Source organism: Phialemonium atrogriseum (genome assembly GCF_030411735.1).
Source record: "Phialemonium atrogriseum strain 8032-3 unplaced genomic scaffold QBC33scaffold_15, whole genome shotgun sequence".
In the NCBI taxonomy this organism is placed as follows: domain Eukaryota; kingdom Fungi; phylum Ascomycota; class Sordariomycetes; order Cephalothecales; family Cephalothecaceae; genus Phialemonium; species Phialemonium atrogriseum.
This window is the reverse complement of record NW_026848152.1, coordinates 717,848-743,319: the sequence shown is the minus strand read 5'-3', so window position 1 is coordinate 743,319 and position 25,472 is coordinate 717,848. Positions and strand designations below refer to the sequence as shown.

General features: G+C 55.4%; 14 protein-coding genes across 14 annotated transcripts; 8 read left to right on the top strand and 6 right to left on the bottom strand.

Annotated features, from left to right (window-relative positions):
* Positions 1-1,645: 1,645 nt before the first annotated feature.
* Positions 1,646-3,046, top strand: QBC33DRAFT_453006 (uncharacterized protein; the record flags this gene model as incomplete). The annotated part of the gene is made up of 5 exons (XM_060424666.1): positions 1,646-1,813; positions 1,885-2,251; positions 2,329-2,446; positions 2,520-2,578; positions 2,655-3,046. The coding sequence occupies 5 exons, from the start codon at positions 1,646-1,648 to the stop codon at positions 3,044-3,046; spliced, it is 1,104 nt and encodes a 367-aa protein (XP_060282829.1).
* QBC33DRAFT_541591 (uncharacterized protein) lies at positions 2,981-3,263 on the top strand (the record flags this gene model as incomplete). Its single annotated transcript, XM_060428175.1, has 1 exon — positions 2,981-3,263. The coding sequence occupies exon 1, from the start codon at positions 3,048-3,050 to the stop codon at positions 3,258-3,260; it is 213 nt and encodes a 70-aa protein (XP_060282828.1). The 5' UTR covers positions 2,981-3,047.
* A 565-nt stretch (positions 3,264-3,828) lies between these two features.
* On the bottom strand, positions 3,829-4,098 carry QBC33DRAFT_453154 (uncharacterized protein; the record flags this gene model as incomplete). Its single annotated transcript, XM_060424670.1, has 1 exon — positions 3,829-4,098. One exon carries the CDS (start codon positions 4,096-4,098, stop codon positions 3,829-3,831), a length of 270 nt encoding a protein of 89 aa, XP_060282827.1.
* A 330-nt stretch (positions 4,099-4,428) lies between these two features.
* QBC33DRAFT_473967 (uncharacterized protein) lies at positions 4,429-6,057 on the bottom strand. Its single transcript, XM_060425221.1, has 6 exons — positions 5,833-6,057; positions 5,703-5,773; positions 5,434-5,645; positions 5,277-5,358; positions 4,923-5,214; positions 4,429-4,837 (listed from the first exon to the last, which is right to left on the bottom strand). The coding sequence occupies exons 1-6, from the start codon at positions 5,864-5,866 to the stop codon at positions 4,575-4,577; spliced, it is 954 nt and encodes a 317-aa protein (XP_060282826.1). The 5' UTR covers positions 5,867-6,057; the 3' UTR covers positions 4,429-4,574.
* A 1,017-nt stretch (positions 6,058-7,074) lies between these two features.
* Positions 7,075-9,148, top strand: QBC33DRAFT_559924 (major facilitator superfamily domain-containing protein; the record flags this gene model as incomplete). The annotated part of the gene is made up of 7 exons (XM_060430013.1): positions 7,075-7,365; positions 7,437-7,530; positions 7,590-7,789; positions 7,845-7,918; positions 7,984-8,449; positions 8,522-8,717; positions 8,808-9,148. The coding sequence occupies 7 exons, from the start codon at positions 7,075-7,077 to the stop codon at positions 9,146-9,148; spliced, it is 1,662 nt and encodes a 553-aa protein (XP_060282825.1).
* A 1,397-nt stretch (positions 9,149-10,545) lies between these two features.
* Positions 10,546-11,303, top strand: QBC33DRAFT_515932 (uncharacterized protein; the record flags this gene model as incomplete). Its single annotated transcript, XM_060426116.1, has 3 exons — positions 10,546-10,592; positions 10,659-11,077; positions 11,272-11,303. 3 exons carry the CDS (start codon positions 10,546-10,548, stop codon positions 11,301-11,303), a joined length of 498 nt encoding a protein of 165 aa, XP_060282824.1.
* A 16-nt stretch (positions 11,304-11,319) lies between these two features.
* QBC33DRAFT_541582 (uncharacterized protein) lies at positions 11,320-12,658 on the bottom strand. The gene is made up of 5 exons (XM_060428174.1): positions 12,511-12,658; positions 12,138-12,450; positions 11,949-12,050; positions 11,656-11,883; positions 11,320-11,580 (listed from the first exon to the last, which is right to left on the bottom strand). The coding sequence occupies exons 1-5, from the start codon at positions 12,559-12,561 to the stop codon at positions 11,393-11,395; spliced, it is 882 nt and encodes a 293-aa protein (XP_060282823.1). The 5' UTR covers positions 12,562-12,658; the 3' UTR covers positions 11,320-11,392.
* Positions 12,659-13,545: 887 nt separating this feature from the next.
* On the top strand, positions 13,546-14,406 carry QBC33DRAFT_515930 (uncharacterized protein; the record flags this gene model as incomplete). Its single annotated transcript, XM_060426115.1, has 3 exons — positions 13,546-13,783; positions 13,920-14,035; positions 14,278-14,406. The coding sequence occupies 3 exons, from the start codon at positions 13,546-13,548 to the stop codon at positions 14,404-14,406; spliced, it is 483 nt and encodes a 160-aa protein (XP_060282822.1).
* Positions 14,407-14,729: 323 nt separating this feature from the next.
* Positions 14,730-16,379, top strand: QBC33DRAFT_570738 (alcohol dehydrogenase). Its single transcript, XM_060430580.1, has 2 exons — positions 14,730-15,102; positions 15,191-16,379. Exons 1-2 carry the CDS (start codon positions 15,040-15,042, stop codon positions 16,205-16,207), a joined length of 1,080 nt encoding a protein of 359 aa, XP_060282821.1. The 5' UTR covers positions 14,730-15,039; the 3' UTR covers positions 16,208-16,379.
* Positions 16,380-16,985: 606 nt separating this feature from the next.
* On the top strand, positions 16,986-17,955 carry QBC33DRAFT_105837 (uncharacterized protein). Its single transcript, XM_060421881.1, has 2 exons — positions 16,986-17,298; positions 17,397-17,955. Exons 1-2 carry the CDS (start codon positions 17,265-17,267, stop codon positions 17,666-17,668), a joined length of 306 nt encoding a protein of 101 aa, XP_060282820.1. The 5' UTR covers positions 16,986-17,264; the 3' UTR covers positions 17,669-17,955.
* Positions 17,767-21,365, bottom strand: QBC33DRAFT_493658 (uncharacterized protein). Its single transcript, XM_060425511.1, has 5 exons — positions 21,088-21,365; positions 20,558-21,013; positions 19,905-20,495; positions 18,900-19,178; positions 17,767-18,819 (listed from the first exon to the last, which is right to left on the bottom strand). Exons 1-5 carry the CDS (start codon positions 21,106-21,108, stop codon positions 18,190-18,192), a joined length of 1,977 nt encoding a protein of 658 aa, XP_060282819.1. The 5' UTR covers positions 21,109-21,365; the 3' UTR covers positions 17,767-18,189.
* A 108-nt stretch (positions 21,366-21,473) lies between these two features.
* Positions 21,474-22,377, top strand: QBC33DRAFT_493656 (uncharacterized protein). The gene is made up of 3 exons (XM_060425510.1): positions 21,474-21,632; positions 21,699-21,911; positions 21,970-22,377. Exons 1-3 carry the CDS (start codon positions 21,612-21,614, stop codon positions 22,111-22,113), a joined length of 378 nt encoding a protein of 125 aa, XP_060282818.1. The 5' UTR covers positions 21,474-21,611; the 3' UTR covers positions 22,114-22,377.
* QBC33DRAFT_541573 (Tricarboxylate transport protein) lies at positions 22,176-23,662 on the bottom strand. Its single transcript, XM_060428173.1, has 5 exons — positions 23,453-23,662; positions 23,367-23,387; positions 23,166-23,297; positions 22,945-23,092; positions 22,176-22,857 (listed from the first exon to the last, which is right to left on the bottom strand). Exons 1-5 carry the CDS (start codon positions 23,547-23,549, stop codon positions 22,356-22,358), a joined length of 900 nt encoding a protein of 299 aa, XP_060282817.1. The 5' UTR covers positions 23,550-23,662; the 3' UTR covers positions 22,176-22,355.
* A 555-nt stretch (positions 23,663-24,217) lies between these two features.
* QBC33DRAFT_515925 (uncharacterized protein) lies at positions 24,218-24,695 on the bottom strand (the record flags this gene model as incomplete). The annotated part of the gene is made up of 2 exons (XM_060426114.1): positions 24,218-24,414; positions 24,509-24,695. The coding sequence occupies 2 exons, from the start codon at positions 24,693-24,695 to the stop codon at positions 24,218-24,220; spliced, it is 384 nt and encodes a 127-aa protein (XP_060282816.1).
* Positions 24,696-25,472: the final 777 nt, after the last annotated feature.

The following is a 25,472-nucleotide window of genomic DNA, read 5'->3' as shown; positions in this document are numbered from 1 at the left end:
ACGGAATGGCAAAACAGTTGCCGGGGGGGGGGAGGGGGGGGGAGGGGGGGACGAGGACGACAGGACAGGATCTTCCGGGGGGGTTAGCCACCGCTCAGGGGAAGCTCAAGTTGGGAGAAGCGAGTGAGGTCTGAGCCCTGGAAACGAAAACGGACTGTGATGGTTTCTAATCCAGGATGTTTGTGTCGCCGAGGCAGAGATGCAGATACACCAAACAATGTGTCAACATATGCACTTCTACTAAGGTCCGACCAAGCCGGCCGATCCTTGGAAGCTCCAAGCTCATTGTGCCTCTGCTCTGCCTTAGATCTGCCGGTTGGCTAGGATGTGCTGAGGAATTGTGTGGATGATGGATGATTTACCGGCAAGCAATCCTCCCTTCAAGCTTGGCAGCGACGATAATATGAGTCGCGACTAGAATCTTGTCTCTCCGACAAACGACATCTCAAACTCTCTCGCAAAGAGCCCAATTGAGAAAGAATAAAAGAGAGGGGAGAAAAAATAAAATAATCCAAACGCTGATAGGATCCAGCGTCCAAAGAGTCAAATCCACGCCTCGCACCTTTCCGCATTGATGAAGCCCTCGGACGAGAATCGACGACATGAGACGGTGATCGCCAGGAACAGCAACAGGGCAAAAACGCCTATGCTCTGCTACCGGTGCGCAGATCTGCAGGCAATGCTTTCAGGCCATTTGGGGTATTTGGGGGCCTGTTTTTCGACAGTACAGGTTTCAAGTTCCCCACATCCGGTCCCGATCGGGGGTGCGACAGGGGGAGGAGACGAAGGCTGTTGGGCGGGATCTTGGTCCTAGCTTCCACCCCTCCAAGCCCTCCACCTCCGGCGGGAAGATGCCGTCCCAACCTTGGTCCAAACATGTTGGAGGGGGAACCTTGTTTTGGTTGTAAGCGATGTCCTCTAAGCGACCAGCATTCGGCCTTGCAAGGGGATCCTGGGCGACCCAATGTTCTCACATTACTACGCCGATTGAGTTTCGCTCAAAACTTGGGTTCAGTACCCCACGGGCGGGTAATAACCGGCACTCGTGGATCCCGTTATCGTCTGCTGAGTGGTACTCAGTAATTAGATGCCACCGGTTGAGTTGGACCATGATGCTAGTAATCGATGAATGGCCTGCTTACCCCAACAGATTGACCGAAGCAAGATGCCTTCTCACCGTCATCCTCGTCCGCATCCTCTTCCACTTCCTCTTGCTCTTCCTCTCTCCCACTCCACCGACTGCCTTCGCATAACACACTGGAACGCCACCTCGCTTTGGTGTCCCTTGAGGCCACTGGTTCCTGCCGATGTCACGATCGACGGCCCGGATCATGGCTCGGACAGGCGGCGGCGATCAACCCCTTAACCCGGGTCTAGGGTTTCGGACAATCCGGCAAGACAACATGTCAAATACTTATACGCCAAGGTGATCGCTTCTCTTTCCTCGTCGACCTCATCATTTCCCCCCCGTTTTGGCGTCTTTACCCAAACATTGTTTCTTTTTCTTTTCTTTTCTGTCTGTCGCTTTCTACTCCCCGACGATCTCTTTACGGTAGCTCTTGTTTACCTTCGGCCCCCCCCTCCTCCCCCGACCTCGTTCGTTGCTTGGCGTTTTCTCCGTAATGAGAACTCAACATTGCTCAATATGGGACCGGAGTTTCAAATTCCTCAGACCAACTTTGGGTGGCAGCTGAACTCAGTCAACTGGCCACTTGTCTTCCTGTCGGGAATCTTCTTGTTCACTCGCATATATCTAAAGGTCTCACAACGTCGAGATCTATGGTGGGACGACCATTTCCTGATTCTATCATGGGTAAGAGCAAAACCACATTCTTCAACAAGGGAGTCCAGCCCCGAAACTGACAGCCCGAACCAACTAATTAGGTCACGTTGGCCGTCCAATCCGCGCTATGGTCCGTCATGATCGATCTCGGATATGGAAAGGACTTTAGGCTTATCCCAATCCAAAACCTCGACAAGATGGCGCTGCTCCTCAACGTCGCCTCCACCCTCCTCATCCTCGCCAACCTCTGGGCCAAGACCTCGTTCGCCATCACCCTCCTCCGCTTCCCCCACCGGGGGACGAAATACGTCGTGTGGTTCATCATCGTGTTCATGACCGTGTTCCTCGGCATGAGCGCCGTCTTCGTATGGTTCCAGTGCTTCGTCCCCGGCCAGGAGACGAACCCCACCTCTGGGTTCCGGTGTCTCCCGGGCAATATGGGAACCAACTACTCAATCTTCGCAGGGTGTGAGTTTACGGCTTTACTCCAACGAGGTCCCCCCTTATCACCTCTGACTGCCATCTGACACTTCTCTTTTTTCCAGCATATTCAGCAGCCATGGACTTTACGCTGGCGGTCCTCCCCTGGAGGTTTCTCTGGACGCTCCAAATAAAAAGAAGCGAGAAGATCGGCGTCACGTTTGCCATGAGCATGGGTGTATTGTGAGTCAATAAAGCAACCCAACAATCCACCTCGATCCCGGCAGGAAAGACAGCTCACATACGCATGATGCAGTGCCGGAATAACAGCCATAATAAAGACCACGCTCTTCCCCGACCTCGGGGTCAGCATCAGTGAGTGACAACCCCGCCCACACCATCCCCCCCTCCCCCCGGGCCAAATATCTAACCTGCCCCTCCCCCCTCGCAGTGGCCGGCCTCCAAGTAATAGCCTGGGGCGCCGTCGAGACCGCCGTCTCCATAATGGCGGCCTCGATCCCGATCCTGCGCGCCCTGGTCCGCCAGAACACGTCGATGCCGCAGATGGGCTACGACTCGTACGGCATGGGCAGCGACGACGACGACCCGACCCGGACGGCGCAGGCGAGGCCGACCGCCGCCAACGCCGCGGCGCTGTCGAGGTCGAGGAGCCTGCGCGCGGCGGCGGCACCGATAGCTGGTGGGGTTAAGGGGAGGGAGAAGGAGACGATGGGTGGGGGTGGGGGTGGGGGTGGGAGGAAGATGGGGGGGGATGATCTTGAGGGCGGGTATGAGATGACTAGCTTCGGTGTTGAGGCACGGCCGGTTGATTTTACGGCTTAGGATGGATGGGATGGGTGTTTTCGGTTGTATTAGCGGGTTGGCATCGATCTGGAGTCTGGGGTTGGGGGAATTTCTAGGGATCTCTGAGCTGTCTGGCCTGGTCTGGTTACGGGATTGTCTCAATGGCGGGCGGGATCTTGGCGGAATAATTACCCAAGACGGCGTGTCTTTTGCAGATTATTATTATAAGTCGAGAAATGACTGCTGCGGTTAGCAGATTTATATAATGAAAATCTGGGCCTATTTAAGTACCCAGCCTATCCCAAGTATTCTCGTATGTCGTCGATTTATCGTGAGCTAACCTTGCACCTCTAGCATCTTCGGGTACCTATCTTAATAAATAACAGTATCAACTCTCTCGAGAAGCTTGTTATGGTCTGCTATAGAGTATTGCCTCCTCGAGCCCTTCATACACGCCCAGAGATGTTCATGGTAGCTATCTGCCGCATCAAGAGGCGTCTCCTTTCTCCTTCTGTGGCATCTGCCAGACGTCCTCAGTCACATGACACGGCCACGACAAGGGGAGAGCGCTGATGTTTGTCTCGACGTCTGACGCCGTCGCCGGTGGATATCAGCAAGTCCTTTGGAGGCCCCGCCCGCGTAGACACCGCGGGATGGCTAATAACTTTCGTCGGCCTCCCCTGTTTGACGCAGAAACAAACCCCCTGTATCCACGTATGGAGTCCTTAGCCTCTTCCAGTAAGGCCTTTCTTTCACTCCGCGCAAGTTTTCCCTCTCCATGTGTTGATGCTGGAGGCCGGATATCGACTGAGGAAGATTTTTCAAACCGGCTTCGGTCCTCTTAAGCGTTGCTTTGCTGTTCTGTTCCCTTGTCGCCTCCATCTGTCGATATCCGTATTCATCTTCTTCATCCGGGGCTGTATCCTCGCTATCTGCTGGCAGACCTTGCAAACGTCGCCTTCGTGCTGCGTAGACCAGATGAGTCTAAGCCCGCATGTCTCTCCGGTCCGGTGTTCTCTCGGGCACTGTTCTCGGAACTTGCCCCACTCCCAGAATCCGCATGCCCATCGAGTCTGCTCGAAGAAGCACATGACTGAATTCGACGTTGCAGGTCTTGTATGGAGACTGGAAACAGGAGGAGCGTGGTTCGGATGGCGAACCGCTAGATCACGCCACATTTTTCAACCTTCAACCCAAAGGCTGTGCAAAGCTCTTGTGGAGCGGTCCCGACAGACCGGTAGCGACGTCAAAGGCTTAGATGTGGTTGGCTAAGTATGTGGTGTTGATATATATTTAACCGGCGATTCTCGCCACCAACTTAATATTTACAGGGGTTCCAAGCATCTCCTTAGACATGATTTCCATGCAGCCAAGGTGTTGCGGTCCCTTGGGATTCTTTTTTGTACGGCATGTGGGAACAGTTCACTGGTCACGGCTCTGTATCTTACTGTTATTGGCCTTGTCCAACGCTTGACTGATAACAAATTAATTAGCGCTAATGAATGGCAATTGTACTTCAACCATCGAGAAAACGATTTTGCGTCTCCCATCTTCTGCAGCATCGCGCCTATGGTTTCCCCGTCCAGACGTCCGAGAGGAACTCCTTGATCCCGGTGAACTGGTAGTCCGGCAAGAGCTTATTCCACTCGTCCGAAACAACCCATGCGCCCTGGGCCTGACCCACGAGGCTTGCCGCAATGACAGCCTTGGAGAACTGGGCGACCTGATCTTCCGATAGAGACGGGTGCTTCAGCTCGGGAATCCAGGTCGACTTGGGCTCGCCTGCTTTGAGGTCCTCCAAGTTCAGCTTCTCGACGTCAAAGGGCTTGCCTGTGATTTGAAGGACCGAGGAAGTCAGCAATCTTGGAACTCTTGGCGATCATCTGTCTGAGAGTGCGTATCTGTCTAGGCTCACCTCTGATCTCCTCTCCCAGGGCGAGGATCTGAGCCGAGTTGACAGTGTTGCCATTAATACCCCCGACGACGGGCCACTCGCCATCGAACTCGATCGCCCGGGCCACGACACCGCCGAGGTCCTGCGCCGTGGTCAGGGTGAGGCTGTCATCGTCGGCGCCGTCCACCACGATCGCTCGACGGTTCGCAAAGTCGTACTGGATGCCGAGCGGGACAATGTGCCTGGTCGTTTGGTGGGGTGAGGCGAGATAGTTCAAGAACAGCCCCGGCTGAAAAAGGGTGTACTCAAGGACCTTTTTGCGGGGGCACACCTATTAAGCATCCGATGCTGAAGAGGGCTGCAGTCTGCACGTACCTTCTTCTCCCTATTCACTTCCTTCAGATACTCTCGAACATCGATCTTCCCGGCATACCAAGGGGTGGCAGAGAGGTCAGACCTGGGGGACGCCGCAAAGTTAGTATCATCAAGGCTGAGACTAATCACCCCGGCTAACTCGGAAAGATGTCCTTACGATGCCCACTCGCTCGGCGCAAAGCGCTTCACGCCCGCATCGATTGCCGCATCGATGAGGGACTTCTGAGCTATGCCTCCCGGGTCCAGATGGGCGACGATGAAGGAGAGGACGACGTCGACTCCCTGCAGAGCCTGTACCAAGCTGTCCTTGTCCGAGTAGTCCACCTTTGCCCAGGTCGTCCCTTCATCGACCTCCTCGGGATTTGGCTCCTGCGTGGCATGTCAGCGAGAGGGACTGTCAAAAGTTGTGGTTCGGAAACAGACGACCTTTCGAGACAGGATGATGATCTCGTGCTTCTTTGTTGCCACGAGAACGTCGATAACCTCGCGAGCAACCTCTGTAGGAGCGTGTTAGTGTCATTGCGATGTCTATGTCTGATTCTCGAAGAGATCATACGCCCTGAGCCTCCAGCCACGGCAACCTTAACCATGTCTACTTGAACGTGGGGGTTGATTGGACTTGGTGGATCTGGTTGAATTAATTATGGTCGATCAATTGCTCATTGGGGTTGCAGAGTTGGATTACACTTGCTCTTCAAAACACGCAAGTCGTCTACCAATATAATACCTGATTGATTTATATGTGACAATCAATACCCCCCATCCTCGGAGACTTTTCAACAGCACATTGACGATGGTCGGCCCAAATAATTACTCGATCCCCGCTCCAAACCCTCCGGCACCGTCACTCGTCACCGGGCCGGCAGATGACGACATTGACGACATTGCCTCCCATCCACAACAGTCACTCCTTGGGCGGCACTGCCATCGAGCAGTGACTGGCTTACAAAAGCACGACTCCCCAACTTGGGCCGAGGGTCCCAAGGGGTGGGGCGACATCATTGAGATTTCCGAGATTCTCGGTCTTGCCTTGCCTCTCGGCTTAATGTTTGGGTCCCTGGCACCCGCGTCGATATAGTGGGGGTGGGTGAGTTCAGCTGGTGGACAACCAAGATGCGGGAAACAATGCACGACGAGCATGCACCTCAGCATCTCCAGAGTCGCATCATTGGTGGGGGAGGGGGATCACGTCTCATCGAAGAGCTTTCGACCTCCCGCATCAGGAACGGCTGTTGGAACCATCGATAAGGGGCAATGGCCATTTCCCAATGAGCTTCCACTGTGGCCATCTGAAAATGGCATCAATGAAGTCTGGATTGCCTCATCTTCAGAATCTATGGGGCATTAATATATCGACGTGGCAGGGATGCATGTCACCAATACAGTCCCCGAGGCGACTTCTTGATCTTCCCCCACCCCATTCGGGGCTCCTCCCGCCACCGAGTGACAATGCGATGGGACTCACGGTAGCGTTCCGGGACAGTATTCTCGGCCCGGACACGTTGGGAAGGAGACGCGAGACCCGGTAGCAACTCAGGTTCCGGATTGGGAATGCGATAGCAGATTTTGACGGTTGGAGAAGGTCTGCACGTCACGCAATTTATTTGCAGCATTTTGACATGCGGTTTAGGATAATCGAGGCGATTTCCAAAATATCAAACTCGCCGATATATGTTTGGCCATGTATATATCGTGTCGCGCGCAGCCTCACCCTTGGGCGGGAGCGGGAGCCAAGCACACCGGCAAGACTAAGAAGACTGCCAAGCATAAGCCGTGTGGCAAGCTCCAGCATCCCAGAATGTCTCTTGTGATTTCAGACCTTGAGGCTGTTATCGCCCAACCAAAGGAGGGACACGGCACAGCCGACGACAAGCCCAGCCCGGCCGCACCGGGAGCGACCGACTCTGACGACGACTCTGACGACGAGAAGAATCCCTTCTCGAACCCTGCTGTGGCTGAGAGATGGATCGAGCAGTATGAGCAGTCCAAGTACGAGTGTCGCCATGTTTTCGACCCGGCCCTGACCTGGACCGACGAGGAGGAGAGGGCCCTTGTTCGCAAGCTGGACTGGCGTGTTTGTCTCTGGGCGGTATGAGACGTCTCATATGCTCATCATGAAGCTACCGCCCATCTGTAGGTGTAACTAATTTTGGAATGCAGTGCGTCATGTTCTTCGGCCTCCAAGTCGATCGTGGGAACCTTCCTCAGGCACTCTCGGACAACTTCCTGGACGATCTCGGGATGAATACGAACGGTTCGTCGCTTATTACCAGGACTATGGCAAATAACTGCTGACAATCGCGGGCTGGTTAGATTACAACTACGGACAGAGTATCTTCTTGATCTCATTCCTTTTCGCCGAGCTCCCATCCCAGCTGGTGTCCAAGAAGATTGGGCCCGATCGATGGATCCCCATCCAAATTGTCTTGTGGTCTGTCGTCGCCATGTCCCAATGTGCACTTAACAGTAGGGCAAGCTTTTTGTGCACGCGCAGCCTGCTTGGTATCCTGGAGGTTGGTAGCTAGGCAAGCAAGCCATCTCGCTACCACCAACTGACACTATTACTAGGGTGGTTTCATCCCTGACATCGTTCTGTGGCTTTCGTACTTCTACACGTCCCGTGAGCTGCCAATCCGGCTCAGGTAACTAAAACTAACCTGGTAGCTCAATAACTAAGGGATAATATCTTTGCTCACTACTTTGACAGCTACTTCTGGACCTCTCTGTCTGTGACAGGAATTATCACCTCTCTTCTCGCATTCTCCCTGCTCCATCTTCGGGGAGTCAACGGCTGGGCTGGCTGGCGCTGGCTCTTCCTGGTCGAGGGCCTCATCACCCTACTAGTGGGGATCGCATCTTTCTTCCTCATGCCAGCATCCGCCGTGCAGACCAAAACCTGGTACCGGCCAAAGGGCTGGTTCACCGACCGCGAGCTTTCGATTGCCGTCAACCGCATCCTCCGCGACGACCCTTCCAAGGGGGACATGCACAACCGGCAGGCCATCACACCGAAGAGGCTCTGGAATGCGGTAAAGGATTACGACCTATGGCCGCTCTATGCTCTTGGTCTTGTCATCTATATCCCCCAGTCCCCCCCAGGCCTTTATGTTACCTTGACGCTCAGGTCGCTTGGTTTCAACCCCTTCAACACTAACCTGCTAACGATACCTGCGGTAGGTTTCAAGATAAGAGGCGTGAAAATTACAGATCATCACTCCCAGAGTTGAACGCTAATAAGTGGGCAGAATGTAATGCACATCATCAACCTGATCCTCATCACTCGGCTTGCCGATTGGCTCAACGAGAGGACCTTTGTCGCCATGCTTCAGTGCATCTGGACTTTGCCCTGCGTACTAGCCCTGTGCTTCTGGCCTGGGATCATTGCAGATAAATGGGGCACCTACGCCCTGGTGCTCGTTATAACGTCCTACCCATACTGCCGTAAGTAGACTCGTGAACGTTTCCACGCCACCCCCATTCCCTCCTCCCACCCCACTCACTCACTGCTAACCCCCCGTCCTCGCCCCGCAGATGCAATCCTAGTCGGCTGGGTATCCAAAAACTCCAACAACGTCGGCACGCGGTCCGTCTCGGCGGCGCTGTACAACATGTCGGTGCAGCTCGGCAGCATCTGCGCGAGCTACGTCTACCGCGACGACGACAAGCCGCAGTACCGCCGCGGCAACCGCAACCTCGTCGCCGTCAACTTCCTCGCCATCGCCCTGTTCCTGCTCACCAAGGCGTACTACGTCTGGCGGAACGCGCAGCGCGACCGCGCCTGGGGCGCCCTGACGCACGAGCAGCAGCTGGACTACATCCGGAACACGAAGCTGACGGGGAGCAGGAGGTTGGACTTCCGGTTTGCCCACTGAGGGGATGCGGTGGTTCCACCGTTTCACGAAAGAGAGAAGAGGGCGTTGCGGATGGATGGCCTTACTCTCTACAGTATCTCAAGCTTTCAGGGACTTCTCAAGAAAAACCCAGTTTATCAGGCGTGAAGGAGGCAATAGCGCCAATCTTAGATACTAATTATTTCCTGATATGAAGTTACTATCAATAGGGCTAAAACGATTTTGAAAGTTTTCCGCCTGTGCATGTTTATGTTCGCAACCGCAGTTCACGTAGATGCCGCCGTTGGACTCCTCTCCCTCAAGGGGTGATGCTCGGGATTTCCAACATAGTGTATTTATCTCCAGAGTCCATTTGGACATGGCGAGGGGGTTGCTGGTCCGAATTAACCCTGGCAAGAAACAGGATAGCATTCCATGCTTGTATGGTCGTCAAGCTGTAGCTATTTTAAGCCAGACTAACGGGTAAGTTGCATTGGGGCGATTTGCCGCATTTGACACTGCTGCATTGTAAACAATGGAGTAAGTGGCTCCGCAAAACAAGCATATCTAATTAAATTGGTTGCACTGGGCGTGACATCATGTATGCGACTGTGAAAGGCGTGGCCGACGGATAACCAGGTATTCTGTCTCCCTTGGCTCTCTCAGCGATGCCTCTGACTGAAAGAGAAGAAGAGATCATAATAACGTAACGAGATATGTGTGCCGGGGCAATACGAGGCTGGGCATACCACATTATTTCATCGTCTGAGAGCCGCTGGCCCCGCTAGGGAACATTCTTGCCAGCTAATAGGTGGTGCCTAGGTCCAGCGTGGCCTGCTCTGCGGGAAAGGGAAGCCCAAGCGAGCTTGGCCAAGCATTATGAACACGAGAAAATAGCCGATCGAGCAAATCCACCCAATCAGCAACGGATCCAGAGGGGAAAGTTCCCCCAGATTTCGATTCCGGCAAACGGGACCCTTGGACCCCTTGCTAGCGATAAATTACATTTGGGAGTGCGTGTGTCGATCATCAACGCCCCTTGCCACTATCCCCATAAGACGGACGAATTCCGTAGGCAGTCCTGGAATCCCGGTTCGGCAGCCATTGTCCTGATGTCGACCAATCGTGGACGTGAGTCCCGCCATCTCTGCCCAGTTTCGAACAGCAGTCGCCCAGTTGAGGAGAGCAAGATGGGGAAGATATCCGTCAGACAGGGGTCAGACGAGCGATGGCATACTGCTTGGTAGTCTCGGCATGCTGAACAGTCACCCTTGTTCCGCACCCGAGGGCGACAGCAGTAGTGCCCGAAATGAAATGCAGCCCTATATAAAGGCTATGATGCCATCCCGCATTTCAGGAATAGATGATCTCGGATCTCGCACATTGCCCCCAAAACGTCAAGTCCAAAACAACCAAAATCACCCAAGAGCAAATAAGATATGACGATGAAGCTCCTTTCTCTATCCACTCTCCTTCTCTTCACGGGGTAAGCCACTCCCCCGGCAACCAACCACCCAGCAAACAAGCCCCAGTCACACTAACACCCCTCCAGCCTAGCAGCAGCAGGGGAAGCCCAACCGGCCTGCCCAACCATAACCAGCCACGCCCTCTGCCCAACCTGCCCCGTCAACGCATGCCTCAAGCTCGACACCGTAACCATCCCCTGCGGCTGCCCCACCGCCTCGGTGCCCACCGCCACCATCACCCACACCTGCCCCTCGAACCCGGACGAGACGTGTTTCGCACCCCCCTGCGCCAGCACCAGCTACGCGACCGTGACTGAGTCATGCAACGGCGGCGGTGGCTGCCCGACCGTGACGTCGACGGTGCGCGCGCCCGACTGCACGCCGCCGCCGCCGGCGGGGGGGTCGGTGTGCGTCGAGCTGGCGTGCCTCGAGGTCGTGCCCATGACGTGGCCGTGCTCGTGCGTGGGCAGCGGGCCCGTGCCGACGGCTACTGTTACGGGGCCGTGTACGTGTCGGAGTGGGTGTGGGGTTGAGACGTCGGTTGCGTATCTGCCTTGTCCTACTTCGCCGCCGGGGTGTCGGGGTTGATTGGATGGGGGGGGGGGGGCGGGGGTTGATGGTTGGGGTTTCTATTCTTTCGGGTTGTTGTTGATTGGGGAGTTTGGGGATTTGTGTGAGTGGATGCTGGAGGGGTGTGAGATGCGTTTCTGAAATTGGATATCATCCTGTGAATAACGCGAATATAACTTCAATATCATATCAAACACAGGTGTCTTGTGTATCATAGGTTAGCTGCTCCTTTCGTGCTGACCGCGTAAACCTATGCCGCCAATCCTTCCTCCTTCTCGATATCCTCCTTGCTCGGGCACCACCTATCCTGCAATTCCTTGTCGAGTGCCTTTGCAAACACGTCTTTCCCCCACCACTCGCCCCAGCTAGTCAGGAAGATCTCCTCCGGGTCAGCAGGGAAGTCATCTCGCGTGAAAGCACGGAGAAGGCTCAAGGCACCTGTGCCGGAAAGCCAGAAGCGGATTAGCCATGTTCTGTTCCGCGGGCAGAGAATAGAAGGTCGTCATTGCTTACCCTCGCTAATTGGTTTGGCATCGGGCATGTCCATGGTGAGTTTCATCCCCGAATGCCTCCCGAGAGCCGTGCCGGGGACGAGACCGGGCGACACGGCCACGACCTTGCACGACCCCGCGAGCCGGCGGCTCCACCAGAGCGCCCCCAGAAGCTGGGTGAACTTGGTCTCGCTGTAGACCTTGCGCCCGTCCGCTCCCGAGGCGCCTTTGAGGTCCGCGTCAAGCTCGCCTTGGAGGCATATGATTAGCTGTGTTCCGAGGTTTAAAGGTCTAATCGGAAAAGTTCTGGCCTACTGGGATCTGTCACGAGACGAATCGCTCCAGAAGAGACGACAACGATGCGCGATTGAGACGAGATTAACTTCTCTCGCAGCAAGTGGACTAGATAATGCTGAGCTGAATATGGAGAACCCACGGTTAGCTGGGAAGCGGTACCCTCTAACAGCAACAAATACTACTATCAATGGGGGAGGGGGTTCATACACAGGTGGTTGACGACGTGGGCCTCGCACCATTTCGAGCCATGCGGTCCTGGCTCCTCTGCTCCTTTGGCGATTGCTGCGTTGAGAAACAAGTAGTCGAGTTTATCCTGGCCGAGCCTGTCCAGTGTCTGCTGAGCAAACGACCTCACCGTCTTCAGATTGGCGAGCTCGAGAGGCAAGATGGCCAAGCTGTGCTTGGAAGTGTCAAAGCCTAGATCATTGTACGCAGACTGGGTCCGATCCGTGTCTCTGGCGCCGAGTATGACCTTGTAGGGCTGGGCTTGACCTAGGAGCTGCTTGACGGCTTCAAATCCCTGGAGTCAAAGTTAGGCCGCCCGTTTACTTTGGGCTGGGTGTAGGTAGGTGTTTCTCACCAGACCAGACGAAACGCCGGTAGCAACGATTGTCTTTGCGATGGTTGTCATGACTTCTGTGCTTATTGTTGCCAATGATGATGACAGAGAATGATTGTGGTTCTGCTGGATTTATAGCTTGGCTGAAAGGATCGCCCCCGCATCTTACGTAGCCAATCCTTCAGGGAATTAATTTCGTCTGTCTTTCATCTTGATCTACGATTGCCAGCGGCCCGGACGGAAGAGTTCTTAACACCGGTAATTCCAACTGGATTAGCACAAATCCATTACCCCATTCTGTTGATGGAACAACCTGTATCTCAATTATTAATACATACGCTGAATAAGTATTCTAACCTATATTTAGGCATTTGGTTTGTAATCCGGCCTATCGAGCCATTTCAACACCCATTTGTCTGACCCGATGTCACTTAACAAGCTTCACTCCTCTGCCATACCTGGATGTATGGTGGGCTGTTAAGAGCGTGACTTCTCGGGACGTTTATGATGGCAAAGTCATCGTAAAAAAACTTCCATGCTATTAAACTCAGATCAGGAAGCATGAGGAAGAGAAGACACCGGGCCTATGATAGGTCCCATGGGCGTGAGCGGGTTTTGGTTTGCTACTCGTTTGGATGAATGGGAGGTAAGGTTTGTTAAATAGGCATGATCTGTGTCTGATAGAAGTGTGAGAGTAAAAGTGCCGACTTCCGATTAGCGTTGTGTTATTGAGTCGGTTTATGGTTAGGTACCCAAGAGATAGTTTATACTGGAAATTGGAAGAGCCTGTTAGACGGAATGGTTAGCTTCCTCCATCTGTTCCTAAGATAATTAAGGTGTCGGTCAAAGATTGGCTTCGCACCCCAGAGTAAAGCTAACCAATGCGCCAGCTTAGAACTCTAACTACAACAGTCACTTTCAAGGTGCGGTGAACTTTAAGCTTATGTTCCCCCCCTATATTAGAGAGAGGATGCAGCGGCATCCCTCAAGAAATCCTCCCCTCCTTCCTCACACCAACCCACGAACCTGGAAGCGACAGCGACATCACCAATAACCATGTCACGCCTTGAAACCCTCCCCTTCGAGTTGCACATCATGGTGCTTGAAGAGTGTACCCCACAAGCTCTTCTAGCCTTGATATCAGCATCACCCGTCAGCCTCTACATCTACAGCGACAATCGCGAGCGAGTTCTCCATTCCATCAGAGATGTCTCAAAATTGACTTTGGAAGACCCTGCCGCAATACTGGCCCAATCAATTGTCCGCCTCCGCCTCTATCACAAGAGATCCATAGGTACGGATCTAGACGAGCAAGTCTGGTGGCGATTCGTGGAACCGCTTGCAACTGTGGGAGCAATAATGGGCGGATTCTCTGTTTTCCTCGGTCGCATGTTCTTCGATTTTCTGGGCTATCGCAAATGCTGGGATAGCCTGGCTTTCCTGGCTGGCCACGTGGAACTTGCTTCCCAGATTGACCGCCTCCTCGCACGATTTCAACCGCATCAGCCCCAGGCATTCGCCGGCTTGCCCAGCAAGCGTAGCAAGCGTGCGTCTCGGGCGCTAGAATCACATCGAGTTCATTTCTTACGATTCGAAGTCTACTGCCAGTCATTCTTTCATGGCAATCGTGCTCATTTTTCCAACGCGCGATAGAAGTTGACGTATTATTCGAGCTACATCTTGTGGCTAAAAATAAAAAATTCCGGAAGATCCTTGATTACATCTTCCAGGAACACAAGTCGGTCATTCGGGAAGTTGCTAAAGACTTGGGGGCTACGGAATATCCAGGACCCTCCAGGACCGATCTGGCGAGAGCTGGGCCATTTCCGCCACAAGGAACCAGCAGCCGACACTTGCAAATTCTACGACTTGACAATAGGAGGCTGGTCGAAGAAGACGGCTACTGTCGATACCTGATGTCGTTCGGCCTCGGCCTGGTTGATCGGCTATTCCAGATGTCCAAAGAGGAACGTTGCGATTATACACTGGACGAGTTTTATCGCTTTTCTCTATCACAGACGCCACAGGCCTGCTTTCCACAATGGGACAGGACACAGATAAACAGTTATGACAAACAGGGATACCCGTGGAGGGACAATATAGGAGAGCAGCGAGAGTTGCTAGAGTGGCCCCCTGCAACAGCTGGGACAGCTTGGGAAGATGCCATTGACCGGTCAAGAATGTCTTACACTGCATGGTTCTGGGATATGGCACGTCTCGCAAGGATTGGCACAAACGAGTATTAAGTGAGGAAGTTGCTAGGCCGGGTTATTCAGCGAGCCGAGGCGTCACTCTTCCCGTACCCGCTTCCCCGCTCTGGGGGATGGGGGTGGGGAGACTGCCGCAATATCTAGTGTCGAGGCCAATAGTCTTCGGCAATTGATTATTCTGTGAATTGCCCTGGACATCTCCTTTAAAGATGGAACCGTTCCTGATCCCCCCCGCCCTTTTGGCCCCTCTGTCCATCTCTTCCAGCTCATTAACCATCCAGGAGCTCTCTTCATTTGTCGTCCAACCGTGTTCCGTGTTCTCCAAGCAAGACATCCCAAGATGACGACTAATCAATCTTCCCAGCCGCTACCAACAACTCAAAAGGCTGCCATACTTGTGAATGTATAAGCCACAACAGCCCCCACCCCCACCTTCCTCCCCCAACACCAACACCCCGGGCTAACCAATTCCTTCCCACCCCAATCCACAGCCAGGCCCCGACTTCAGCTTCGAGATCCGCAATGACGTCCCCGTCCAGCCCCTCGGCGCGCGCGACGTCCTTGTCTCCATCGAGGTGACCGGCATCTGCGGCACCGACCTCGGCCTCGCATGCGGCGCCCTGGGGCCCTGCAGCACGATCCTGGGCCACGAGGGCGTTGGTCGCGTCGTGGCCGTGGGCTCCGACGTGTCGGCGGCGACGGCGGCGTCGCTGGGCCGTCGGGTGGCCGTGGCGTGGATCCGCGACTGCTGCGGCGCGTGCGCCGTGTGCATGCGCGGCGAGGGCGAGACGCGCTGCCTGGGCCGCGTCTTCGGCGGCATGGCCGTGCCCGGCACGCTGGCCGAGACGGCCGTCGTGCCCGAGAGATACCTGTGCCCGCTGCCCGACGACCTCGAGCCAGAGGTCATGGCGCCGATTGTGTGCGGGGGCGTCACGGCGTATAAGGCGATCAAGACGTGTGAGGCTGTCCCGGGGTCGTGGATCCTTGTCTCCGGGGGTGCGGGCGGGGTTGGCGGGTTGGCGGTGCAGTTCGCTAGTGCGATGGGGTATCGGGTCATTGCGGTCGATGGGGGCGAGGAGGGTGGGAAGCGGAGTCTTGCTGCTGGGGCGGAAAAGTATATCGACTTTCAGAAGGACAAGGATATCAAGGAGGCTGTCCTCCGCGAGACTGGGGGGCAGCTCTGCGCTGCGGCGATTGTCTGTGTGGGAGCCTCCTCGGCTTATGAGGCTGCGTTGCCCTGCCTGGACCATTTCGGTGTCTTGGTCTGCGTTGGAATCCCCCCAGGAGGGGCACAGGTTTCCTTCCACCCCATCACGCTGATTGACCTCGGTATCAAGATCAAGGCATCGCTGGTTGGAAGCCGCGGTGATATATTAGAGGCTCTAGAGTTTGTTCGGCGTGGGCTTGTGAAACCAAGGGTCTTCAGCATCGCCATGGAGGAGCTGAATCAATACGTGAGGAAGGTGGCGGAGGTGGATGGAAAACTTCTTGTCAGAGTTCGTGAATGATCTAATTAGTCGTCAAACAACCCGAATGTTCATGCCGAAGGGGGGCATCTGATGAGCATTCCACGCCGTTACTCGTGTTGTTCCCGTGGAAATGAGGGAGCGACACATTATTAGCACGCGCAATATGCATTGATCTTACATGTAGCACCTCGATATTCGCGTTGTAAGTTTTATCGAAACGTTACCATATCACAGACACAAGGTTATTTTCCTAGCTATAGCGGCCGCCCATAACCAGTGGCTGTTGCAGTTGGTGAGCACCTGCCAGGAACTCACCACCTGCAACGCACAAACCACCGCTAAGCAGCGGCAAGACGAGATTGTCTGAGACGACCACTGTCACCTGCTGCTGCTTCTTCTGCCTCCGGCTTGACTTGCCATTAGCCAAGATTGCGCACCAGTTTCGCTTTTGATGAACAAAGTGGACTAGAGGAACAGACCCCCAAGCGAGACTTTTATCATCCCATCCCCCTGCCGATACCCGCCCGACACCCGTCTCCGCCCCCGGGCTCCGTGTCTCAGCCCCATATTTGCAGCGTCGATTGTCACACATTTGGGCGCAAGCCAAGATCCAGGGGGTCGATCACGTCGCCAAGTTTGCCCACGACATGGACCCAAACCGCCAAAAGATCAGCGGCATGATGAGAACCGCTTCTTCTTGCCTTGGCCTCTCGACCATGTGCGACCGTCCCATGAATCAAGATCCGAGGCGGTGACTGCTCGCGTTTGATTCTGACGGGACGAGCACTTCAGGCTCGTCCCCTTCCTGGTAGGAACAGGCATCGATCGCCGTGCTGCCCCAGGATCCCAAGATGGGGACGCGTACCTAGGCTCGGGGGGGACTACAAAAGGAGCGGAGGGGGACTGCGGTTTGCCTTCGTCCCATCACCAACCGTCCTTCATTCCATCTTTTTTGCTTCAATCCCCACCCACGACCCGGTGTCGTCCAGTCATTTCTTCAAAATTCTTCATTTCAACCCGGCCAGGTGTCGCTCCTTTTAATTAATCACTACGTTCACTTGAAATCCACCTTCTCTCCCCCCACAACTCATTCAAAATGGTTCGCATCTCCCTCGCCGCCACTCTGGCTTGTAAGTCCCACTCCACACCCCCCGCTCCACCCCCTCAATCAGGGTTGCATGCCCGCTCCCCCATCACCACCAGCTATTAACACCTTACCCCAACCCAGTCGCCATCACCGTCCTCGCCGTAGCGACCCCCAACAACTCGGGCGCGCGCGACGTCGGCAACGGGGCAGGGAAGCAGTTCACGACGGGCGGGTGCGTCGCCGACGCCGACTGCCAGGAGGGCTGCTGCGCCAACAACGGCCAGGGCATCGGCATCTGCTCCGGCATCGGCGCCGAGTTCCAGAACGGCAAGCAGGGCTGCGGCTTCAACGACCCCAACGCCGCCGCCACCATCGCCGCCGCCAAGGCGCAGGTCCAGAAGCAGGGTTTCTAAGCAAGCTACCCTCTACTACTCCTTGAGACGAAGGAGAAAAGAACTGAAAGATGTTCTTTTTGAGGGCGGGCCTCATGAGTCCCCGTTCGGGCGGGCGTGACGCTGGGATCCGTGCTACCAGGTGTATGTATATATTCGATCGGGCCAAGTGCCGGATTTGGAGTCACTGTGTTGCCCGGTGAGGTTAGGGGTTGAAGGGTGATACGGAGGGAGATGACGGCACGCTTAGGTCTACAACGGCTGGAGAGTGCGTAGAGTTGAGACAATGCTGAAATGCCACTCTTTGACTCTACATATCTGGGCTACATCGTTGTGGCCTCAATCGCCGTTGGTGATCATGTTCCTGATGGCATGAAAAGCATCGGAATTGCGTCCAAAATCGAGCTAACGTTCTGAAATGGACCTTAGACGTCCCGACCGCGAGCGTTCTCCCAAGTCCCAGCTATAAGTGACAGACCAGACCGATATCCGGCCTCTGTTTCTAGCCCAACGCAAACCCATATCCGTACATCCCCATCTCGTCACTTCGGCGCATCCGTCAAGGGCACATACCTCACCCCAAACAGCTTCTTCTTAGTCACCACCCCATCCCTATCCTTATCCACCGTCCACACATGCTGCCCCCACCCCCCCTCCTCATCATCCACAGGAATAAACATCCTCCCCGGCGCCCTCAGCTGCTCCACCAGCTCGGGATGCACCACCGCCGCACTAGCCCCCACATGAATGGCATCCCACCCATCGCCCCTCCTCTCGACCACCCCCTCCTCCGCGCCTCTGACCTCCCCCCTCCACCCCTTCCTCCCATCCCCAACCCGGAACGCCACTCGCCCGCTCCGCAAGAACTCCCTGCCCCTCTCACTCTTCCCCATGTTCTCCTCTCCGAGCCGGCGCAGCGCGTCGATGTGCTCCACGCCGACGACGGTGCCGCGCTCGCCCACCAGCTCGGCCAGCACGTGCGTCAGGTACCCGGACCCGCTGCCGACGTCGAGGGCCCGAGGGGCCGGGTTGGATTCCGTCGGCGTCAGGTAGGGGAGGAGGCTCTCGACGGCGGTGGCGTGCATGTGCGGCGCCGAGATGGTTGCCTCGTGGCCGATGGACTGCGGGGAGTCCTCGTAGGGGGCGCGGGGGGAGTAGTTTGCGCGGTCGACCTGTTGGTCGGGTGTTAGTTTAGTCCATGGCCTCCAAGGATTTGGGTAGGGGGAAGGTGGGGAGGATGAGTCGGACGGACCTTGAGGAAGGCTTCTTTGGCGGCCGGACTGGTGATCAACCCGTTGGTCCAGAGGTTCTCGACGAGATCCCTGTTGGTCGCGCCGGAGCTGCGCCAGGCCATGTTGTTGAAGGGCTGGATGCGTGGGAGCCCGAGTTGGTTCGTGGGTGGCTGGAAAGATGGAAGGGGAAAGGCGGCGATGAGGCGCAGGACGTATCGCTTGAGTGTCGCCACGGTTTGGTTACGATGGCCTCCCAATAATGACAGGAGGTAGGGGCGCTGTGGCAGAAGTCCGGAGCTCTGAAGTGTGTCGTCTTGCTGTCTGGGAAGCTGCACGTAGGGTCGTGGGGTTCAGTGAGCAATCGTAGGAAGAATGGGGGGATTCAGCATGAAGATTATGCAGTGGTAGAAATCACACCATTATCGACTGAGCCAGGGAGGTAGAGTTCAACTAATCTTCTCCACAAGCCGTGTGATGGAGGACTGACGTTAGGGAATGCGAGCCCAAGAGGTTACATCATTGCCGCTGCGGCGACGGGAGAACCCCACCTGCCCCTCGCTGCACACGATCCCGATGCTGACTCACGATCAGCCAACAATGTCTCAACTAGGTAGGCAGATCACAGTAGTGAGGGCGGAATGTCCAGAAGATGACGAAACCATCTACATTGTCCAGTCGTCAATGAGGCGATGGAGGGTTATCGTCAGGGCTACCAACTAGACTGGCAGTGAAACCCAGGCAGCCTCGTGCTGTTGTGTCCCCAGTCATAGCGTATATCCTGGGCATATGAGATATACAGCCCTTCAAACTAGCAGATACCTACCTACGTACCATGCAATGCAAGGCTCACATCCCCCCTCTTCAATCCAGCAAGATACAAGGGGACCGAGGGTGATATCAAAAGAAAGGGGGCCAGCGTAAACAGAGCAGCGTTTCGCTAGGGAATAGCCAAAGTCGATGGAACAGATATACAGAGAGACCATAAACCCCACAACAACCGAGAGACATGGATGGTCTTATACCACAGTCTCGGACCTCTCGCCGTCTGCAATGATCGGGATACCAAGACCCCTATCCGGGCTCTGGAGCACGAGCTGCTCATGCCTCCGCGCCTTGAGGTAATCACTGACCGCCCTGATGAGGATAAACCAGCCCACAATCATGAGGATATACGCAATCCAGTCACTGCTGGTGATGTCCGACACGCCCCCGCTCCCGCCACTCCCGCCCTGCGTGACATCGTTCGGATCAAAGTCGTGCGAGTTCGGGTCCGCGGGCGTCGAGTATCCGTCTCCGCCGCTGCCCGCGTCCGAGCCCATGCCACCCGCTCCCGATCCCGGGCCCGGGTCCTTCATGTAGAAGCCGTACTGGATAAGGGTGATGCCCAGGCCGGCGCGGGAGCCGCTCTTAGCTGCGTGTGTAGAGTGGAGCAGGTAGGTGAGGAGGAAGCCGACGAGCTGGAAGGCCATGGAGATCATGGCGTTCCAAATGAAGCTGAATATGGACCCGACCGGCATGCCGTCGATGTAGACTTCGTCGGACCCGCCGAGTCCCGGGGCGAGAATGGTCGTCTCCCAGTATGGCGGAGCGGCATCGGCAGCAGCTTGTTCGTATGACTGGAGAAATCCAGGTTAGCCTCGAGAACATGGTTTCCACACGCGACATATCCGGGACATACCGGAGGTAGCTCTTCCTTCTCCCCCTCTCCCCGTTCCGGCTTGGCCGACAAGTTGGAGAATACCCCGTCCGACTGGATGCCGCTGCCGTAGACGCGAGCCTGAGTCGCGGGCCCGCTGACCTGCGGCAGTTCCGTCACCTGCCTGCCCGGCACCCTGGGCCTGGTTCCGTCATCTGCGCTCGTGGGTCCTGACGGAGGAGTAGTGCCGCCGCTGCCGGCGGAGGAATTCCCTCGCACTAACCGCTGCCTATCGTCCGGCTCGTCGTCGCTGTCGTCGTCGTCGGCGTCGAATGCGTCGGCCAGCGCGGAATCGACGCCCTCGTGCCGTCCCCTCGATACTAGCGATGATGCGCGGGAGTGGAAGGATGGCGGTGGTGATTGCGGTATCGGCTGGGGGTGCCTTGGCTCGGCTGACGTTGGTGTTTCGGGTTCATCGTCCTCGTTGTGGGAATTTACCTGCGCAGTAGGTTTGTTAGTTGATCTGGTAGTCTCCCCGAAATTCAATCTCGACGCAGGAACATCGGACTCACCCTCTCGTAGCGTCCCGACATGGTGAGTGAGTTTTGCGTTGGGTCCGCCGGATGATGGGGCGTCTCGCCGAACCACCCTTCTCACGCTTAGTGAGCGGAGATTGCTGGCGACAGGGAAATCTTGGGAATCGGGTAAAGTTGAGTAAGGTAGGAAGAAGTAGGTCAAAAAAACAGAGAAAGGAACTTCGAAGGAAAAAGGAGTGTGGCGGAGTCAAAGAAGAGAAGATGATGGGACTTTCAGGAGCCGAGGATTAGGGAATAGGCAGGTCCATGATGCGGCAACTGGCATGGAACGAATCTCCTGGAGCGAGGGAACCGCCAAGAAACCTTGAGTGGCCACCTTGGACTGTCGCTGCCTCAGGCCGGCATGCATCAACATGACCCTTCGGCATCGCCCGAAATGATGGCATGCAGCCAATCAGGTGACGAGTTTCCAACAGCGCCATTCGACAACTTTTTTGGCTGGAAATTCAGAAGACTCACGAGAAGAGGATAATGACAATTCTCGTGCCGCGCTCTTCAACATGACCACTCCAGTGAGAAGCGTACGTCAGATCCCCCCACTTTCCCAACCATCATGTCGACGACTCCGTCCAGCTAACAATCTCCAGGTCGCGTACAAGCACTTCCAGCGAGTTCTCGCTCAATGGCCAAAGGACCGACTCCGGCCTGAATCCCAACTCCAAGATGTCCTCACCAAACGGATAGACAAGCAATTTGCGGAGCGGAAGGCAGGCTCGGCGGCCGGTTTGCTCAGTGAGGAGGCCGAGCTGAAGCAGGTGAATGCCATGTACTCCCTGCTGGAGGACCGGTATAAGACAAAGGTGCGGTTCCTGCGCATGCTCTCCGAGGAGACCTTCAAGCACTGACAAAACCTCGTAGTATCGCATCCTAGGCCAGCTGATGGAGCCGAGAAGCAACCCGGCTTACTACAACGCCCTCATGACCGAACTCGAGGAGGTGCCGACGAGGACGTGGTACCAAAGAATCGCAAATAGGCTGGGGGGGATGATCAGGTTGCAATAAAGCTGGGACAGATCTCCGCTCTCTGTATTGTATTATATCGCACTTGCATCGCGGTCGGCGTTTTGGGATACAGGATACAAGGATCGGATGCAGCATTAAAAACCTAACTATGTATTGCTGGTGTACATTTCTACTTTTTCTCTACCCAGACAAGCCGGGGGGGTATTATGCAACCCATTTGGAAAACAACTACCTCCGCAGAAACGAAATCGCCAGAAGGAGGAGTCAGCTCTGGAAAGACTTCATATGTATTTCCCTTCGGGATCCATCCTGTCCATGACGTCTATGCTCTTCTCATACATGGTAAACACGATCCCGCCGCTGAGCACCAGCCTCACGAGCCGGGGCAGGGCGCCGCTCCAGAAGGTCAGCAGGCCCTCCTGCTTGAAGATGAGAGACGCGCAGCGGAACGAGTTCCCGTAGACGGCGCGCGCCTCGATGCTCTGCATGCGCGTCTTGATGGTGTCGAGCGGCTGCGTCACGTAGACGGTGATCAGCCCCGCCAGCCCGCCCATGGCGAACGTGCCCACGGCGCCCAGCTTCTCGCCGGGCGCCGTGTACGACTCGGCCAGCTGCTTGAGGAACGTGTACGACCCGAACCGCGTCGCGCTATTGGCCGCCTGCCGCGCCGTCGTCGGCACGAACCCCTGGAAGAAGCCCCGGATGCCTCGCTCGCGCGCGATTATCGGCACCGCGTGCAGGAACCCGCGCAGCCGTGGTTTGGCCGATTTGCGATCATCGATCCTGTGGGAGGAGAGGGTGGCCAGGGTTAGCGGGGGGCCTGCACTCGAATGTGGGGTGTAGGTGTGCCTCGAAGGATCAACTACTCACAGCGTCGTCTTGATACTCTCAGTAGGCGTGACTGCGAGCAAGGACTCGGTAACGCCCGCGCCGAAGCCCGCGAGCACAGTCCGCGGACCAGAGAGTTTCCCCTCCGCGTCGACGAGCATGGCCTTGTACTGATCGAAGGCGACGAAACCTGGCCGATATCGCTCCCCGGTTAGCACTCGCTGCGTTGTGCCACCTTGACTGTCTAAAGAACAGAAACGTACGGATTCCGGCTTTCAGAGAGTTCCCGATTATCAACGTCGTGCACCCGGCGTACCACTGCTTGCCAAACGGCGGCCAGGGGAGCTTCTGCCCCGCGGCTAACCTGCGGTTGAGCTGGGTCCTGGTCTTGGCGACTGGAAGGAGAGGTTAGATTGATCGGCGCGGAGGACTTCCGGGCGGGGAATCGGTTCGGGAGGACGTACACTCGGCAGGATAGGTAATGGCTATGAGGGCAGATTGTCAGCATTGTTCCTGGGCGGCGTCTGCGTCTGGTCTCGTGGGCGCATACCAATCTCAATTGCTCCCGCTGTGGAGCCGGCGATGATGGACCGCAGGGCACTCGGTCCCTTCTTGACCGGGTGTGACTCGTCCACCGCTGGAGCCATTTCGTTTACCTTGTCGACCGTGGCGTGGAGAGAAGCTCCCAGTTGGAGTTCTGGTTATTGCGCCTTCGGCCTGCGAGGGAAGCAGTAATCAATTGGTCGGCTGGGCAAAAGGCTCGTGGGGCAGAGAAGATTTGGGACAATGGGGGACTCGCTGATGTCAACCCGTCCTTAGCTTGGTGGGCTGGCAGGTGCAGCCGACCTGTTTCCCGGCTGGCAAAACCCGCGGCAAAACGTCTCCACTAATTCAACCTCAAGTTCAACAACCTTCTTTTTGAACTCTGAAAGATACCTAGACTGAGCAACATTTTGTGAGACTGTATTTCCTCTATAAGATTGTGATTGAAACGTCTACAATGGTCCATTGCGTTCTCACATTCTCGGCCCACGGCCCCACCGGTACAACTCCCCAGTCTCTGTTCGCCTTAGGAACCCTCGTACCGTTGTCGCTCTATCTGACGGAGAAGTCATAAAGTAGACGAAATACGAAGTTCTCCTGATCTATCCTCTACTTCAACAACCAAGTACTGAACTTTATCCATTGATGAATTTAAGGCGGGTGCAATGAGGCCAACTGAGAAGAGGACAACTCGGACCACTCCCCTTTGGATTGCTTCTATTTCAGGGCCTAAGGTTATGCCTCTCCCCGCCGTGCATCTTTTGTTGTGATCTTACGCCGAGGTACACCGGTAATGGCCCGTCAGCCTCCCATATCCGCCCCCATCCAGCGCTTCTCGGTCATGTTCGATCTCGTAGTCGATGCCCATCTTCGACCTTGCTCTCGTCGCGCTGAGGCAAACGTGGATGTGGCTGAACTCGCCATCGAGGATGTATATCTGCAAGTCCCCTTCCTGAAACGGCTCATCATCTCCGACGGGCTCATAGCCACTTAGTCTAACTGGGCTTCCATTAGCTCGACGACCCTGCCAGCCACTTCGCCGTACGACAACGAGACAACATACGATATTCTGTGGTTTCCTCTATGTCGTACGGTGGATGTAGCCAGTAGTCATAGCCCAACACCATGGCCAGGCAGTTCACGTTAGAGTCTTGAGGGCTGACGATTGTGAAGTTTGTTATATCCCCCAGTCCGGGAAAATGCCCCAACACGCCTGTCTTCCATTCGTCGTCTGAGACGACGTCTGTCATGGCGCTCAAGAAGACGACTGGTGAGTAGTGCGTGGGAATATCGTGTGGCTTGCTTGATTTATCGGTGATGGCAATTACAAAGTCCATGGGTTGACCATGCCTTTAGGAAAGTTTACAACGGCAAATTGAAAGATGAGGCATCTCATGGCTTCTATGTGGGAAGGCACGATCGGCCGGCAGGATACACGGGCACCCAGATAGTGCATCGTGTGGGTAGCCGAAGAAAGTATGCCTCTGAATGGGTCCTAAACTGGGGAGTTCATGAAGCCGGATGCGACTGGGTGGCACAATAGGTACTATGTGATTGTTGTCCTCCCATCTAGTTTGCAAGTCGCGCAACCTGACAAACTTCCACTGAAATAACAAAATTTGGAGGGCGATTCACAAGCACTGAAGTCATTCCTCTCCCTCAGTCTGCTCCTCTAGTATCTTCGTGAAAAAGGCAAACTGGGTCACCAGGATGCAGATAACAATTAGGAGACGACAAGTCTTGGTTAGGGTGATTCCCGGTGGACTGTACTGGTAAACGTTGTCTCTTCTCTTAACATTAGTCGAGTGGCAGTGATGCCTTAATTCAACATTGGGTCTCCGAAACGCTGAGAAGGATGGCTGTGAAGTGAGTGAGGTACGACTCAGAATTCCAATTGCTCCAGATCTCCTCACAAACCAGGGGCCTAGATCAGATCCACCGACAGCTTCTAGACAGTTTGGGTTGATATTTCTGTATATACGTCCATTTACGCTTGTGCGGGGGACCATGTAAGCCCGGGTTATGCT